Below are 18101 nucleotides of genomic sequence, written 5' to 3'. Positions count from 1 at the left end.
AATGAAAGGATGTACAAAAACGTACAAGAAAACACAATAAAATGAATGGATAATCTGGTCCTTCGAGGTCCTTGGAGAGAGAGGCTGAAGAAAGAAGACTTGAGAAAGAGGGCATCGTCGAGTTGATATACGGCCGTCCTGCCGGGGGAGGGTTCCTGCATCTGGTCTCCATCTCCGCTTCCAGGGGAGAGACAATGAGCAAGGACGTCTAACCCCCGGTCCTTGGGGGACCAGGAACCGAGGCCGGTGGCGGCAATGGGAGGCCGGGGGTTTGGCAGCTCTGGATGGACAAGCGCCGGCCGAGAGTGGAGGAGCTCAATGCAGTCAATTGCAGTCAAGCTTAACAGGGCAGTTGTCAATGATGACCAGGTTCTCAATTGTCTCTTTAGACGTTAAAAATCGTCCAAACATGATATCTACAAACCAAACAGTTTGCATAAACACATCAGCTCACATCACGTTTCGTTTACAGTCTCATCGGCATTAACAATTTGACCATGTCGATAACCTGTGTCAAGTTCATCCTAATCACCCCATCAACACTGACTGACACCGCCAAGATCTAAACCCACCGACTCACCGGAAATCCTAACACGGACCCTTGTCGCGGCGCGTTTGGAGCCAGCGCAAGGGGCGCACAGGCGATTGGTGGAACATCGACATGCAGCGTTTGAGCCTCAACTTTGGCCGCCGCCGCCCAGGGGAATCTTGTCAATTTTGTTCCGCGAGGGAACGAGGGAAGAGTTGGAAATTCGCTTAGATTTGAGAAGAGGGAAATACCGGAACAGAGTTGAAGAGCGGTGATGCCTTCAACTGCCACCACATCATCATTCTTCTCTTTTACCTCGATCAAACTAACAAACATTAATCAACACAATACAACAATAACCCAGTCTCTTAATTGAAACTCAATCTCCAAACCTTCATCCCCAATGCCCTCTTCCCTCTCCCCCTCCTTCAACCCCCTGTCAACCAGTGGATCCTCCATCTGCCAGATAAACGTTTTCTAAGCCATGGAAAAACTATGCCCATCTTTCAACGCGAAACGAGACAAAAGATGCCCTTGTTTCAGGCTTCCCCCCCGCCGTCGTCCAAGGGATATTTTTCGTCCGTAGATCCTTGACAAGGGGGGAATCTTTATTCCATTGGCGCTAACATTCATTCTCCTTGCTTCCTAGGCGAGGCGGTCTCTCTCTTCTACGCGAGCAAAGATTTCCACCTGAAGCGAGAAAGCTCCCCTAGATTTTTACAGTAAGAATTCAATTTCTTATTCAGCTTCAAAAAAGGGGTATAGGTTTACATATAGTATCTCCGCCGAGCGTGTTGAGACGCCCAGACCCAAATGTCCCCTGCCATTTCCATCCATTCTTGTATCCAACGCCCGTTGAGTCGCTAAGCTACATCATCATGATCCGATCATATCGTAGAAAGGAAAAATAAAGACAAATCCCTGATGCAGGAGGAAATCTAGATACATAGATGAAAAAAAGATTAATTAAACCCGCTTAGATAGGCTCATCCCGAGGCTCGATTAAAACCTCGTTGACTGCCACATGAGGAGGCTGGCACACGGCGTACACGATCGAGCTCGCAACTTCTTCAGGCTCCAGCACCTTGGCGCCCGTGGGCTCACCGTACTTCTTGAGCGCCTCCTTGTCCGTCGACATGCCCAGGAGGTCCGTCGCCACGTTTCCGGGCTGGATCGACGTCACTCGGAGGCCGGAGCCAGCTGTCTCGACTCGCAGAGCCTGCAGAGTCGCCTCGACAAAGAACTTGCTGGCAGAGTAGACGCCCAGACCGGGAAACACCTTGCGGCCGGCATCCGACGAGATGGCCACGATGTGGCCGCTGCCGCGGGAGAGCATGCCAGGCACAGTCGACGACAGGCAGTGTAGCAGACCCTTGCAGTTGACATCGACGGTGCGCTCCCACTCGTCCGTCTGGTTGTTGGCCATCATGGTAAAGTACATGACACCCGCGCAGCTGACAAGGATGTCGACAGGGCCCAGCTTCTCGCTCGCCTCCTTCATCAGTGACTCCACCTGGGCCTTGTCTGTCACGTCCGTCTTGTGGAGCAGCACCTTGCCTCCGTGCACAGCAATCTTCTTCTTGACGCCTTCGAGGGCCTCGGTGCGTCGAGCTGCCAGGGCGACGTGCGCACCCTCCTTGGCGAGGCCAGCAGCTACAGCGGCACCGATGCCAGAAGATGCACCCGTCACGACAGCAACCTTTCCAGCCAGACGGCCCTTGCTTGCCTTTTTGGCTACACCGTTGACCTGCGCGCGTTTAGGAGGACGAGGCAACCAACCTCGTGCGTAGAAGTGGCGGGTATAGATTTCCAAGAGACCGTCGTCGATCTTGGGTCTAAACACCTCGTACTTGTCTAGGGTTGGTTGTGTCTTGCCATCCTTGAGCACAATGACAGACTTGAGAACCTCTACGTTGGGCATACCACCGCGGAGAATGTCAACAGTGAAGGGGTCGTCGCCTCCCTTTCTGTCGCCTCGCTTCTCATGCCAGAGAGCAACCCATTCGTCCCATGGAAGAGGCTCTGTCTGGTAGCCAATCTTGGCCAGGGAGTCAAATACGTCCTTGGAGGACACAGGAGCAGGATCACCTAGATGGTACAGAGTCTGGTCTTCATCATCTGTGTGGCTGGCGAGGGTAACAATGGCCTTGCTAACAAAGTCCACAGGCGTCATCTCTAGGAACCATCCATCGACATCCGGCGCACGGCCGAGCTGCAATGACTCAACCAAGATGGCGTTCATCAGATCCCAAGCGTTCGTCGAACCAGAGTGGCTGTGACCGGTAATGGTACCAGGTCGATACACCCGGACAGGAATACCTCGACGGCCGGCCTCGTAGACGAGCTTCTCAGCAACCCACTTGGTCTGACCATAGCCATCCAGCAGCTTGGTCGGGACATCGTCAATATCAATGACAACATCCTCAGACCAGCCCTCTGTGGAAGGGGGGAGAACACCGTTAGTAGAGACATGATGAACAGTCGCTCCACTGCGGCCTGCGAGTCGCAGAATCTCCCTCGTACCTCCCACGTTGGCATTCCTCAGAGCAGCATAGGGATACACCAAGTTGACGGTGGCGGCGGCGTGCACAATGACTTGCACCCGAGTCGCCAGCTCGTCAAAGGCTTCAGGCGAGAGACCAAAACGCTTCCTAGCGAGTGTCCCTGGCAAGATCTCCATGCGCTCCAGCAGATAATCCTCCCAAACGCCCAGGTCGATCAAGTTCTTTCGGATTCGGGCCATACCAGCCGGTGCACAGTCCTCCACGGGTTCAGGGAATCGCACGAGACAGATGATGTGAGCATCGGTAGAGTCAACCAAGGTCTTGAGAAGGAAAGCTCCAAGATATCCAGTGACACCAGTCAAAAGAATAGTGTCAGCGTCCTTGAGAGCACGCATCGGGGTACCATTTGACTGAATCTCCTCAGGCAGTGCTGAATCCGCGCGGAGAACAGCTGGCAGATCAGCCTGCACAGCAGCGGTATGTCCATCGCGAGCCGCCTTGACTGCTGAGAGGTGTCCTTCGAGAGTAGGGTTTCCGGCCAAAGGCGCAAGAGGAACAGGGAATCCAAAGGTTCTGGTAAGTCGATTCGCAAGGTCTGCAAGAGCCAGAGAGTGACCACCCAGATCGAAAAAGTCGTGCTTCGGTGTGATGGCATTAGCGGGCATGTTGAGAGATGCTGCCCAGAGCATGATGATGGTCTCCATCTTGATCTTGATGTTGTGCTCCTTCTTCGGGGGTGCCTTGGGTGACCGAGGAGATGGTGGCGGAGGCAGAGCCTTGAGATCAGTCTTGCCAGAAACACCATGTGTAGGGAGTTCGTCGAGCTCAACCCAGACAGGGGGAATCATGTAGTGAGCAAGGTGATCTGAAAGAGCACGTCGAGCCACCGGGCTGCGTCCGTACTCATCAATGATGGGAATAGTTCGATCTCTGGGCTCGCCCTGTTCGCGGACAATGTATGCCACAATCTGTCTCTCCAAGCCCTCACCGTGGGCAATGACTGCACAGTCCCGAACAGCCAAGTGTTTTCGGATAGCGCTCTCAACGGCGCCAGGCTGGACAGTGTAACCACGAGTCTTGATCATGCCTCCAACGCGGCCTGTGATCTCCAAAAGTCCGCTAGGAAGCAATCTAGCGAGATCGCCAGTCCTGTACATGCGCGCATCCGCTTCAGGGTCGAAAGGATCCGACTGGAACGCCTTGGCAGTGGTCTCGGGTAGGTTGAGATATCCTCTTGCCAGGAGGTCACCACCCACGTACAGCTCACCACTTACACCGGGACCAACTCTGTTGCCGGCCTCATCAAGGATGTAAGTGTGCTCAGGGTCGGTGAGAGGACCGACAGGACAGACTCTTGTGTCATAGTCGATAAAAGTCTTGATATCACCCACTGCAGTTTCGTGGGTTTCGCTAGCGCTGTAGACGTTAAGAAGACGGGCGTTGGGGAGAGCGTCAACGGCACGGCGAACAAGGTCGGTGGTAACAACCTCGCCATTGAGCCACAATGAGCGAAGATGAGGAAGACGCTCGCCAAGCTTAGGGTGTCGAGAAAGAACAGTGGCCAAAAGTGTCGGGGTCATGAGGGTATCGGTGATGCGCCACGAAGAGAGAAGCTCAACAAGAGCAACAGGATCATAGCTGGCGTGGTCGGGGATAGCGACAGTGGTGGCACCCCGCAAAAGAGGCCGCAGCATCTCCCAGATGAAAAAGACGTTGCAAGCTACCCTATCACCGGGCTTGAGGTCGCTGACGCCGAATCGCAGGTCGTATGAGCGGATTGCGGCTCTGTGGGGGTTCATGATACCCTTGGGCTGTCCAGTAGTACCAGAAGAGTAAGAGACAAAGGCGAGCCTCTCAACATCGTCATCCTCGGGTAAAGGACGTCTCTCGTCCAATTGAGGTGTGATATCTCCTCTAGCCTCTTTGTCGGGGTGGTCGACAACAATGACGGGAACATCAGACTTGATGTGGCTGGCGTGCTCGACCTGGGTCAAGATGACAGTTGGCTTTGCATCCTCAATGACATCTCGCAAAAGACCTGGAGGATATGCCACCTCGAGGACGAGAAAGGCACCACCAGCGCGGAGAGCAGCGACAGATGCAATCACGTAATCGGCACTCCGTCCCATCAGGACACCGACGAGATCATCGCGACCAACACCGTGGTTGCGCAGTCGCTCAGCCAGAGCCCACGTCTCCCTGTCGAGCTCGGCATAAGTGAGCGATCTCTTCTCATCTTCAAGAGCCACGGCATCAGGCGTGGCAGCCGCCTGCTGCTCAAACAGAGCAGCCAAGTCCTTGTTGATGTCGATAATGGTCATGATAAAAGGACTAAGACTTGGGGGGGGTATCAAGAAGGGAACAGAAATGTGAAGGGGCCTCGGGTAGTTGTATCTTTTAGAAGCGGTGGGTGGGTCACGCGACCAATCTGCAAGGCGTTACTCCAAAAAAAGATGTCGGTGACGGGGACCGGTAAACTAATGCTTGGATCCGATCCCAACAATTAATTGCGGACAGGCGGAGGCTTCCGGTGATACGAGAAAGGGTCCAGGTTTGTGTGTCTGCCAGTGTGTAGACACCACGTGGAATTGAGTGCGTACGGAGGGGTTTCCGGTGAAGCTGTCACGTCTCAAACGGTTCCCATTGCTTGAAACGGATCGTGGAGAGCTTCTCGCGGGGTCAATGGCGGGATAGAGGCTTCTTTTGACTTCCAGATCCGAGTTTATCTTGTCCCCACAAACGGGAAAAGAGATGGTGATGATCAAGTGGAGATATGTGTCTTGGTCAAACTCCAGATATCCCCTTCAACTTGCTTCCACAACCAATGCTTTATAAACGCAGGACTTGCCACGACCAGAGACTGGTCAACCAAACTGCGAGAAATATCAAGGCCATTGTGCATCCATCAGGGCAATGTTGGATTGGCAAAAAGCCCCCACGTCGGGAATTGGCGGTTGGTGATTGGGTTGCAGCTGAGCCGCCACCAGAAACCATACCGCTAGACCTATGTCCCAATCAGGTTTAGCTGCCCGCCAGTTTTTCGAGGGGGAGGGGATCGGCTCCATCGTGTCCCTGGAGAAGGTCGTAGCACGTTTGGGGGGTGGAGAGGGACCTTTGTGGTTTCTGTGCAGTAGAGATGATTATAGTCATTTAGAAAGGGGGATTATAGTATGATTTTCATAGTACCTGACATTCAAGAAATATCTTCAAACAGCTTCAGTGCCAAGCAAAAGCCCTCCCGTTCATGGCTGATCCTTCAGTGAAACAACCTCCCAACCAGACGGCTGGGCCACTTTCACGTGCTTGAAAGCCATTCTTGTCTCAGAACGCTATCCCCCTTGCGTCTCTAGCGTTCAGTGCAGGGCACCAATCGGAAGCTCCCGATGTCGGGTTTGAATAAGCGCTTTTCCCAGTTCAGCTTCTCCTGGTTGTAGGGTAAGTCGTGAACTCCCCGTGTGTGCATCGGCTTCGAGTCCCGATCACCATGTCAAGAATAACATCCACGCCAAGGAGAATCATCAGTTCATGAGAATGAGTCTGGAGTATGTCTGTGTGGAATAGTCTAATGTGGTTGATAGAAAAATTGCGCGGGGGCTTGGTCACGAGAACTTGTTGATTCGTCCTCGCGAGCTGAGTTGACGTACAACTTGCCTGCCCCGAATGACAAGTGCCACATACAGACTCGTCGAGACCTTGACATCCGCGGGATGTCGATTGCGTGATTAACTTTCTTTCAATTTGGGATACTTCTCACGCGAGGAGGCGACAGCCTTCGGATCTCGCAAGGCGCGTTCCAAGGATCAACCTATCGTGTAATGAATGCCCCCATTCCTCTTTGCGCTGACCGAGATGCAACACCGCTTCTATCAGCAAGTTGCCAACTCATCACCCCCAAAAAACTGTGAAACCAAGGTCACGGAACTAAATTGCATCATCATTCCCTTGATCCTCCATCATATTGATAGGCCCCGACGACCCGAAGGGCATGGGGGTCGGCCCATCGCCACCACACGTCGACCATTACCACATTGATCGTCGTGCATGCGCTATGCATGACGGTCGGGGAGAATGGACAGACATTGGGTGGTGTGCCCGACGAATCATTGGACGTGCAAAGAGCTTGTTTTATCCGGATTGCGTCCCTGGATTGTCTTGGCTGAGGGTTGCCTGAATAGGAAGATGGTGTGAGAGCACGTTGGATTCGTGAGGGAGTATCGTGGATGAAGCTTCGGGGAGTTCGCTTTGTCTGCAATTGACAACATGTTTCTTATGTAAATGGCATGAAAATGATCAAATTGATAATAAATATCTTGTTGTCTTACGACCATGCGCTGAGCTCGTGAATTCTTTCCTAAAAAAAATAGCCGTGGATGGAGCCTATGGATCCAGCATCATGCGAAGTTTCGGGATCTCTTTCTGGATTCAAACCGAATAAAATATAATAAACAGCCGAGCCCCCCAACCATCTCCCAACAAATTATTTCCCTCAAGCGACATGATTAGCTTCAACTTGCAGTTTCTCGTAAGATGGCCTGCCAAAGCTGCGAGATGGTGAGGCATGGATGCCATGATGCACAGGTGAGTACCATCACAACCAAGTCAAGTCTGAATCTAACATGACTTTGCAGATCCGATGCGATGTTGCAGCCTTGAGCCGAGGGTACAGTCCTTCCAGTGAAGGTGTGCTCTTGGCATCATGACATTGCCGAGTGGTGATCTGCTATGGAACGAAGCGCACATCTTTATAGACCGTCCTCGCATCGAATGCTATTCACGAATGCCGTTCACGAATGTCGCATGAAGCCATGTTGGCTATACTGGTACTGTTTCCTAGACCGGTAATACCCATGCTTTGGGGTGTTGATGAGGCCCGACTTGCACAAATCACGGGAGGCAAATACGCGAAAACAAATTCAGATCGCCAACGATATCATCACGTCTTATTACAACATTACATCAATGCGCCAAAAACATTAACTTTTGTCCGCCCATACTCCAAAAGCAACTCAAATATCAGATCGTCCCTTGCTAAGATCAACTTCAGCAAGAGGCACAACCTTGGTCCGACGAACAATCTTGTGTCCGAGGTAGGCCACAAAGAACAGCATCAGGCTGACATAGTTGGAGAAAAAGTCGCCAGTGTTCCACTCGATGAAGACGGTGAAGCCGCAGGTGAGGGTGATGAGGGCGACAAAGAAGGCGCCATAGTATGACAGGTAAGGCTGGAAGGGAGCGTGGTAGGGCAGCTCGGAGCGAGGGATGCCCTGCACACGCATCACCTTCTGGAATCGGATGTGGCAGACGTTGATGAGGACCCAGGTGATGAAGCAAGACGTGGCGCTGATGTTGAGCAGCCAGTTGAAGACGGTCTCACCACTGGATGAGAGGTTGATGAAACCGAGAAGACCCAGGACAGAGCATGCAGCGACGGCAAAGTAAGGGGTGCCGAACTTGTTGGTGCGCTTCATGAAGGCAGGGGCAAGACCATCCTCAGCCAGGGCCACCATGATACGGCTGCTCGAGTAGACGTTGGAGTTGGCGGCAGAGAGGACAGCTGTCAGGAGGACGGCGTTGAGGATGTCAGGAAGAACACTCACGCCAGCACGAACCGCCATGATGACGAGAGGCGAGGCAGAGGCATCAGTCGCACCACTGTCGAGGGCTGGGTCGTTGGAGGGCACGTTGAGACCGACAAAGAAGACGGTGGCGATGAACAGGCCAAAGATGCCCCAGAAGGTCCAGCGGATGGCCTCGGGGATAGCCTTGCGGGGGTTGGCCGTCTCACCAGCACCGACACCAACGAGCTCAGTTCCCTGGTAACTGAATCCGGCAGTGACGAGGACAGCCCAGAAGCCAACGAAGCGGCCAGTAGGACCCTCGATATCCATGTGAGTGTTGAAGGGGCCGGGGTTCTTCCAGTAAGTGAAGCCAAGATAACCCTCCTTACCCACACCAGCATTGATGCAGATGGCGAAGATGATGAAGCCGATGATGGTAACAACCTTGATCATGGAGAACCACATCTCCACCTCACCGAACCAGCGGATAGGGAGGAAGTTGAGAGCGGTAAAGATGACCCAGAAGACGGCGATCCAGATGGCAAGGCTGAGGCTGCTGTCCCAATACTGGATAATCATTCCGGCGGCGGTAAGTTCAAGGGCAAATGTGATGGACCAACTAAACCAGTAGATCCATCCCATGGCGAAACCGATGCTAGGGTCGACAAAGCGAGCAGCGTACGAGGTGAAGGAACCGGCAATAGGGATATACGAAGCCATCTCACCCAAGCTGACCATGACAGCATAGACGACCGAACCCATGAACAAGAAGGCGATGAGGAGAGAGACAGGACCAGCCTTGGCTAGGGCAGGACCAACACCGAGGAAGAGACCAGTTCCAATGGTACCACCGATGGCGATGAACTGAAGGTGACGAGAGTTCATGCCACGGTCAAGACCGCTCTCACCAGTCTCGACATCCTCTCGAGTGGGAGAGATCTTCTTCTCGTTGCTCGCCCGAGGCGACTTTTCGTCGGATGATGACTCGAGGAGCATGGTTGCTGTTTTTCGAAGGGGTGCTATGACAGGCCGATGATTAACAGAGAAACAAGGGGTTGGTTCTCGATCTGCGACCGTTTGACAATAGGTAGTCAGCCGAGGCAAGGCTTGACGAGATGGACGTGGAGGAGGCGAAATGACGAGCTTGTCCGAGATATGCTCAAAGGACAGAGCCGAAAGGGCAAACCACAGCTGAGAAAGACTGAGACGGGATAGGAATGAGGAGAAGCAAGCACCAAGTGGGTTGGAGGGACGGTTGTTATGTAAAAAATATGAGAGGAAACCTCTCAACATCTCGGGACCAGGGCTCCATCCATCATGGGCCCATTGCGCAAAAATTCTTTCTCCACGGGTGATGGGGAAAGAGAATGGATGGGAGGGTGGCCCAAGAGTTTTCCATGGTTTCGCCCCCGTCTGGAGTCCAGAGTGCTCATCATCATGGCCCGGCGCCGGCGACTGGTTTCCTCTAGAGGAGAGGTGCACCTCAATCCCCTGTCACTTTATCCCCCTGTTTTCCGTCCCTTCTTCATCTTGAACTGGGATGATCAAAGACGTGGGATGTCGATGCTAGAGAGCTTGTGTGGAGATGTCCGAGGGGCAAAAAAAAAAGACCCCAAGATGTTGGAAGGGCGCATCCGTAGGGTGTGTTGGACATGGCGAGATTTCCTAGCAAAGAGGTTTTTCTGATACGTCTACTTCTCTCCCGAGCCGCTAGAAAAATCCAAGGGACCAGGGGTGGCAGCTTAGGTCGCGGTAGTGGCACGGCTTGGCCGCTTCAAAGGTGAGGCTCAGCGCATATTGTGACCAATCGGCCTGAGCCGCCCGTGGCCAAAGGGAAAGATTTTGCAGCGGGTGGAGTGTTTCTTTTTGGAAAACGCCACTTTGATCATTGCCATGCGAACTGGCTTCGGTGGTTTGTTCCATGCAGCTTCTGTAAAAAAGATTTTCTTCCTTCTTGGACAAGGGACAGGGGGAATGATGGTCTGTTGATTAATAGCCTGAGTCATCATCTGCTTACCAAATTTGGTCCCTACTGCCGGGCTCTTATTCCCCTTGCCGGTAGGTAATGCGCCGCTCACCTTTGTCCCATCACCAAATCTCAGTAACACCGAGTCATCTTCAATAGCTACCCCATCTAACGGAGACACCGTCCCGACCTCGGGCGAGAGATGCCCGGCTAGGGACAGTAAAAAAAAAAACCTGCTGCTTTAGCTTCGATCTGGCGACTTGAACTGGATCCCGAAAACCCTCAACGGCCTTTCATCTCGTCTCCTCCCCATGTTACACGTCGTCGCGTGCTGCAAGGAAATAAGCATTCCGCAGCCGTGTCAAGCGACTCAATCAGCGAAGAGAGGAGAACCTAGTCTTTCCAGAAGGCTTGGGCATTCGACTTTTTAGTATTTTTATTACTTATACAAACTCCGCTTGAGATGGTCGAAGCTCGACATTGGCTGCATCACGGGGCCATCTCGATGGGGGACCCTGGTTTTCAACAGGAACGGGCCGGGATGCTTTGCCCGGTCCGAGAACGGATATGAGACGACTCATAGGAAGAAGTAAGAGAGACGAGATCATAAAGAAGCTTGGTTGGAGTCATACTTGAGCTCCTTCAATCGGATACTCACCCGTTCTCGCCAACCCAACATCCCCAAGCTCCTCCTCGACAAAACCACGAGATGCGAGATCCAGGCACCATCAACTGTCGCGTGAGATGCCGCGCCGTAACAACGTGCTCCACCATGACGGGCCTCACGATTCTCCCACTTGCCATTGCGGGCAACACGGTTACCATTGCAGGCAACTCCCAAAAAACCACCTCCTCCACAGACGAAGATGGGTTCCCGTTTTATCCCCATGATGGGGCTCCATCGTTCGACAATCTCGCCTCGCACCCCCCGACAACCCGCTGCACCGGACCTCGACGACCACGCGGACTGGTTGACTACCAACTCGTTTGTCTTTATGTAGTGTCACAAAGAGCTTGTTCTGACATGAACCTTTTAGCTTGGTTGTTTCTTTTGGGGACTGCGATAAGATATTTAGATCCGGGGAGATCTTGCCGTGAGAGACTGCATGAACTGACCTTTTCAACTTTTTCTGGAGTCTCATGTTTAGGCACTAGCGGCTATCATCTCGGGGCATTCTATCCGTGAGGTTCTTGAACCAGGTCTTGAACATAACTGTAGGTGCTGACACATAATAGCCGGGAGTTGTCGTTGGTGTTCTCAGACCAGTTTCCTCTTGAGTACAGTTCTTCCTTGTAAACTTGGGCAGCCTTCACACCATGTCCATGTCCTGTCTGATCGAGTGTGTGTGTTGGGAAACGGCCCAACCGATCGGAAGACGCAAGCCTCCAACGCTCTGGCCAGAACCTCACACCACTGAATAGCCAAGAGGAAAATTCGATCGTCTCAGGAAGAGGACACGCGATTTGGCATGCATCAGGGGGTCAGCTACAGACGGCAGCACATTATTGATTTCAATACGAAGGCGACGTTGCGATCGACATGGGATGTCCAAGGTATTTTGCAGCACTGCAACCAAACAATCCTGTTTCACAGCATTTTGCAGAGGGCAACTAGTCTGAGGCCTTGGACGTTATTCCCGGTCCAGCTATTAATCCCGTGACAAGGGAGGGCACACGGACTGGCAACCAGTGCTGCATCCACTGCCGGAGAGAAGGGTCAAGTCGTGATGCCTTTGGATAGGTTTGTTGCGGTTATCTGTATGTAGGTGTTTGTTGAAGGCGATACTGACGAACCAACGCTATATTGCTGCAGAGCTGTTATCAGATCGATACACCAAGGAAATAGTAACAAGAAACATGTCGCGTTCGGTTCTCATCACCGTGGGACGCGTCCTCCGTCTCTGGCGCATCTTGGCTGGTGGACGTTAGGCGACCTGCATCCGTCAACCGACACAAACGCTCTTGCATGTTGTGCTTCTGCATGCCGCTCAAACAACGGCGAGATGAGACACGGCCCAAGAATGAATTCTATCCATCGCAAACAACTCTTCGCAGTGTATCATCAGGAGATTGGCATTCGGCTCCACGGCACCGGACGAGCCTCTAGCGGCGTCTTGGACTCGGAACCTGCACGCAACCAGCGCCAGATTTTCAGCTCCTCATGCTCTGTAGGTACAGGGGGATGGCCAGAGCCGAGACCTCTGATTCGTTAGACGGTACCTGCTCGATTGCGCTAAACCCAATGCCGCTATGGTTTCTCGTTTTAGGGTAATTGCCGTGCTTGGGAGCTGGCGCCTCAATGACCTCATAGAGTCGGGCCAAGGTGAAGAAATGTCTTGGAGTTTGTCTTGGGAGGTAGGAGCGACCTTGTTGACACCCCGCCAGGTACCGATTAATTAGGCTCGAGGTCATGATCTTTCTGTTTGCCAAGGGAGAGCGTCACAACTTGGATCTTGCAACCTCCATCATCGTTCAATCGATTTAATCGACAATTGATGCTTCAGCATTGATTTAAATCACGTCGCCTTTCTGTATTCGACAACCCTGCGCCGATCATCGTGATACCCTCTGTTTAGCTGTGCGACAGCTTCATCGATAGGCGCCGTCATCATGGGCGAATCCGATACCTACTATAACCCCAACCAGCCGGCCAACGGTCAATATTCCAGTGCCGGCTACCAACAGCAATACCAACCTCAACCGCCACCTCCTTCTCATCCCCAATACCAGCAGCAACCGCAGCAACAGCCATACCAACAAGGACCCCCTCAGAATGGAAATGGCTACATGCCCGCCCAGGGTTACGATGGAGGAGAGAAGGCGTCATTTGAGCAGCAATTCAAAGTTCCCAAGCCCAAGTACAATGATCTTTGGGCCGGTATCCTCGTATGTTGACCATCACCCCCAAACATGCGAGCATCATCTAACTCTCTAGCTCATCTGTGTCTTTATCGGTTTCGTAGTCGTCTCGGGTCTCACTCTTCAGGGATACGCCGCCAACCGCGGAAACGCTGGCTCTGGCATTTACGGCAACCGCAACGACTTTTCTCTCAACACGAGCACCATCATTCTGTTCATGTTTGTCCTCGCCGTTGCCTTTGTCTTTTCGTACGCGTACATCTGGCTCGCACGGCTCTTTCCCAAGCAGTTCATCTGGGTCACTGGAATTCTCAATGTCTGCTGGGCGCTCGGAACCGCCATCTTCTACCTCTGGCGCAAGTACTGGTCTGCAGGCATCGTCTTCCTCATTTTTGGTCTGTTTATGGCCTTTTGCTTCTATACATGGATCTCGCGCATTCCATTCTCGGCTCTCATGCTTAGGACGACTATCGATGTGAGCAAGAAGTATGGCCATGTCTACCTGACCAGTCTTATCGGAGGACTGATTGCGACTGCTTTCGCCGCCTGGTACTCGATTACTCTCGTCGCTATTTACGTCAAATACCAGCCCGCCGACGACAACCCGTCATGCAGTGACGGAGGCTGTAGCCAGGGCAAGGTCATCGGCCTCCTTGTCTTTGTCACCTTTGCCATGTACTGGATATCAGAATGGCTCAAGAACACGATCCACACAACCATTGCTGGTGTCTACGGATCTTGGTACTTTTGCCCTCACAACTTCCCCAAGGATGCCACACGCGCTTCTGCCAAGCGAGCCTTGACGTACAGCTTTGGATCCATTAGCCTGGGCAGCTTGTTGGTTGCCATTGTTCAGTTCCTCCGTCAACTCTGCAATGCCGCACGAAACCAGGAGGCATCAGATGGTAGCATCATCGGGTATGCCCTGTTCTGCTGCTTCAGCTGCTTGCTGGGACTCTTGGAATGGGCAGTCGAGTTTCTCAATCGATACGCCTTTTGCCATATTGCCTTGTATGGCAAGTCGTATTTTGCGGCTGCTAAGGATACTTGGAAGATGATCAAGGACCGTGGTATTGATGCTCTGATCAATGTGAGTTTGTTAAGCCCCTATTCCAGAACTATTGCTAATCTGTGCAGGACTGTCTCATCGGTCCCGTCCTCTCGTTTGGTGCCCTGTTCATCGCCTATGCCTGCACCCTCCTTGCGTACCTCTTCCTCTACTTCACCGACCCTGCCTATAACCGCGATGGTGCTTATACTCCGGTGGTGATGGTCTTTTCCTTCCTCATCGGCTTCCAGATCGCAAATATCTTTACCACACCCATCTCGAGTGGTGTCGATACCATCTTTGTCGCCGCTGGCTGGGATCCCCAGGTCATGTGGCGCGATCACCCTGAGTTGTATCAGGAGATGTGCCGAGTGTACCCCAAGGTTCAGCAGGTTATCCGTGACCGTTGAGCTTGAGTAGTAATATGGAACTATGGAATAGTAACGGGTTGGGTTTGAATGATACCATAAAAGTGCTGGTGGAGGACTGTTTTTTGGGTTGGGGGGGTGTGTCGTTGTCTTTGTATGCTGAAGCGGCGACGACTGGTTGTGTAGATGATAATCAATAATTAGCAGACTCTACAAGAGGTCTACTTGTTCTGGCCCGACCCTCCTTTGGGATCCTCCACACACATCCTCCATCTGCCCGTGTCTAATTCGGCGCCGGGATAGCAGTGACATGAATAGGCCTCTCCCTCGATCCGAGATAATCGATATAAGCCGGCAGAGCCACCTTGATTGGAGTCTCCTGGTTGCCCTTCAAGACGATGCCGTGGTTTGGATTCGTCATACGCTTGAACTCTGCGAGGACGAGGGCGAGGATGACGACGAGACCGGCGAGGAGGATGACGACGAGACCGGCGAGGAGGATGACGGCGAGGAATTGGAGGATACGATCGAAGCGAGAAGGGGAAGACATATTGATGAAGGAGTTGTATGTTGGTTCGTAGGAGATGGGAGTTAAAGAAGACGGATGCGATCGAGGTTGAGGTTGACAAGAGCTGTCGTTAGTTAGGAATTGAACTTTATGGGAAGTCGAAGTAAATCAGTGGTTGATGTCGACCGAGAGTCAAACCCTGGATCGAGCAAGCCACTCTTACTCAAGAGCAAGCAAACAAGGAACAAACCCCTCCCTTACCATTAAGCATGTTAGTCCAGACAAGCTACAGTAGTCCAAGCCCAACAGACAAGGGTATGCCTCACGATGTGTTGAGCTGCACGTCTAGCACCCAATAAGACTGAGGGAGGCTTGATTATGCTTAACAACAAGTGTGGTAGCACGGGCTATTCATAGATGGAGAGAAGATGGGTTCTTTTGGTCCAGATCCAGGCAACTAAAAATAAAGGATGGTGGTATTTACAACAAAAGCAAGAAGCAAATAACAAATAATAATCAAGATCCAATACCCTTCCTTGCGGTAGCCTCAAACGCCAGTATCCCCAACACCATCAAATTCCCAAACAAGCTAGTTAGCAAGTTGCCCAGTAACTGATGCAATGCAAACAAGATGAGGTCTACTCATCGTCTTGGCTCCGCGGTCGCCCGTAGAAGCCTTTCTCGCGCTGCCTCGACAACACTCTTTCGTAGTGCAGGTCCTTGTACATCCTCGCCGTCGTCATCAGTGCCGTCATCCTTGATCGGCATAACTGCCCATCTTCTGGCTGAGCCTTGCATACCGGCCCAGAGATCAGTGGGTAGAAACTCCCCAACGTCTTGTCTAAACGTCTCACGAGATGCGCCGTCCTCCTTGAGCAGCTTGTCGACGTTGTCTTGGGCCTTGCGCCAGATGCTCCTGACCCGGTCGTCGACAGCGTGTCGGCGCTCAACCTCAAGGATCAAACTGTCGTAGGCGCTGGCATAGCGCTCGTAAAAGTCCTTGAGCTGGTGCATCTCCTCAAGCTTGGCATAGACGCCTTCCTTTTCCATTTCCCACCTTGTTCTAAAGTCTCCCTCGGCTGCAAGATAGTCGGCGAGTCGATCGCCGATGTCGCCAAGCATGGCATATGCATCTAGCATACTTGTATACGCTTTGGTCGACCTCTCGTGCTGCTCCTGCAGCACAGCATAGCCTTGCTCCATAGCCGCGAGGCGTTCTTGGATCTCTTGGACCACATCTTCCACCTCTCCGGCGTCTTGGATAACGACCTTTAGCATCTCTGCGCGATCCTTGGAGGTCTTGGGCTCAAGATCAGAGACATTGGATTCTTGTTCCGCAATGACTCCCGAGATGGAGACGCCGTCACTTCCTTGGGATTGTGTAGCCTCGGCGGCCCTTCTACGGGCGAGAGCAACACCACCCTCTGTAGTTCGGATCGCGGTGACGCACATGTCAAAGTGATGAGTCAATGACACCAGAAGCTGTGCCATGTTGGCTGAATGATCAACCAATATTTCAAGGAGCTCGCCCGTGGATGGATTTGTGTCGCTGGCGTCGCGTGACAGGCTCGGGGCATCGACGATGATCTTCTTGAGGCTGCGAATGTCGGTATCGAAACGGAGCAAGTCTCCGTCAAACGACTGCTGAATTGCCTGCGCCAAGTCAGCATTGAGATGCGACAACTTGGGATGGATTTGCCTACCTGTAGCTCTTGGATGCTCTTCTTCATCGTCTCGCGCATGCCATGCACGCCGCCTTCGTCGATGAAGTCGAGCAGAGTCCGTCTCTCCTCACCTTTAGGCCGAAAGACGCTTTCAACGCTGGTACTCTGGAGCATCTCCATGGTGTGCCCAAGCTCTCCATCAGCCAAGTCCATCGACTTGACCAACTTCTTAAAGTCTTTCTTGCCCCTGTCATATGTGCCTTGTAGGCTCCTCCGGACCCGCACGAGGATGGCAGCCTGGTCTAGTATCGACGTCCGTAGGAAGCCGGCCTGCGCTGCTAAAATGGCGACGTCTTCGTGCGACTGGCGGGCCACGGTAGCGATCTCGTTGGCGCGTAGTACAAGAGTCATAGAGGAGAGGGAGCGCTTAGCGACAAGCAGGTGATTGACGAGGGTGTCGATGGAAATGGACGGCATTTTGGGGTCGGCATTGCCGTCGTGCGTAAAAGATCGCGAGCGAGAATTCGAACCGCGCGAGTGAGAGTTTGAATGAGGATGCGAGTGTCTGGATGAGGCTCCAGAAGAGCCGTGGCTGCGTCGCAACGAAGCTGATGAGGAAGCCATGATTGCGGACAAAGTCGAACAGATGTGAATGGATTTGTGGGGGAGAAGGGTATCAAAGAGGAGATAAATGTCGGGAGATGATCCCGTGACTACATGATGGGGGAAAAGTTAAAGATGGACATGAAAAGAAGCGACAAAAGATAAGGTTGATAAAATGAAGAAGTATGTGAATGATGATGGGAGAGAGAAGATGGGAGCTTGATGGGCAATGACGGAACCACCGATAAGCTTCCGTTATCGCAGGACCAGAGGCAGGTGCATGTTGCGGCAGCACCTGCCTAGGCAGCTGACGCAGTCTCAGACCGGTGATAGCTGATAGCGCGGATTATGGGGACCTCGACTTGCCCTTTAGCGGCTTAGCGGCTGCCTCTCAGTGAGTCTAGGCGGTCTCTGGCGCTGATGTTTGGCGCTGTTTCAGCCTGGGCTGTTTGCAATTGGAATTTGAGGACTGGACGCACGTGGAATGGCGCCTC

At 52.7% G+C, this 18101-nt stretch overlaps 4 protein-coding genes across 4 annotated transcripts; 1 reads left to right on the top strand and 3 right to left on the bottom strand.

Annotated features, from left to right (window-relative positions):
* Positions 1-1248: 1248 nt before the first annotated feature.
* Positions 1249-5354, bottom strand: NhNPS10 (uncharacterized protein; the record flags this gene model as incomplete). The annotated part of the gene is made up of 1 exon (XM_003045459.1): positions 1249-5354. The coding sequence occupies one exon, from the start codon at positions 5352-5354 to the stop codon at positions 1506-1508; it is 3849 nt and encodes a 1282-aa protein (XP_003045505.1). The 3' UTR covers positions 1249-1505.
* A 2685-nt stretch (positions 5355-8039) lies between these two features.
* On the bottom strand, positions 8040-9587 carry NECHADRAFT_39564 (uncharacterized protein; the record flags this gene model as incomplete). The annotated part of the gene is made up of 1 exon (XM_003045458.1): positions 8040-9587. One exon carries the CDS (start codon positions 9585-9587, stop codon positions 8040-8042), a length of 1548 nt encoding a protein of 515 aa, XP_003045504.1.
* A 3637-nt stretch (positions 9588-13224) lies between these two features.
* NECHADRAFT_60599 (uncharacterized protein) lies at positions 13225-15070 on the top strand. The gene is made up of 3 exons (XM_003045592.1): positions 13225-13443; positions 13493-14506; positions 14554-15070. Exons 1-3 carry the CDS (start codon positions 13345-13347, stop codon positions 14872-14874), a joined length of 1434 nt encoding a protein of 477 aa, XP_003045638.1. The 5' UTR covers positions 13225-13344; the 3' UTR covers positions 14875-15070.
* Positions 15071-15982: 912 nt separating this feature from the next.
* NECHADRAFT_39442 (uncharacterized protein) lies at positions 15983-17481 on the bottom strand (the record flags this gene model as incomplete). The annotated part of the gene is made up of 2 exons (XM_003045457.1): positions 15983-16993; positions 17044-17481. 2 exons carry the CDS (start codon positions 17479-17481, stop codon positions 15983-15985), a joined length of 1449 nt encoding a protein of 482 aa, XP_003045503.1.
* Between the last annotated feature and the right edge of the window lie 620 nt (positions 17482-18101).

This window comes from Fusarium vanettenii, assembly GCF_000151355.1.
Source record: "Fusarium vanettenii 77-13-4 chromosome 4 genomic scaffold NECHAsca_19_chr4_3_0, whole genome shotgun sequence".
Taxonomy (NCBI): Eukaryota; Fungi; Ascomycota; class Sordariomycetes; order Hypocreales; family Nectriaceae; genus Fusarium; species Fusarium vanettenii.
This window is presented reverse-complemented; position numbering and strand designations above follow the sequence as displayed.

Bases quoted from the DNA above. Each gene is read 5' to 3' on its own strand.
- NECHADRAFT_60599 (XM_003045592.1), top strand. From the start codon at position 13,345: ATGCCCGCCCAGGGTTACGATGGAGGAGAGAAGGCGTCATTTGAGCAG. The intron at 13,444-13,492 runs GTATGTTGACCA...CTAACTCTCTAG, and splicing joins ATCTTTGGGCCGGTATCCTC to CTCATCTGTGTCTTTATCGG. The intron at 14,507-14,553 runs GTGAGTTTGTTA...TAATCTGTGCAG, and splicing joins GTATTGATGCTCTGATCAAT to GACTGTCTCATCGGTCCCGT.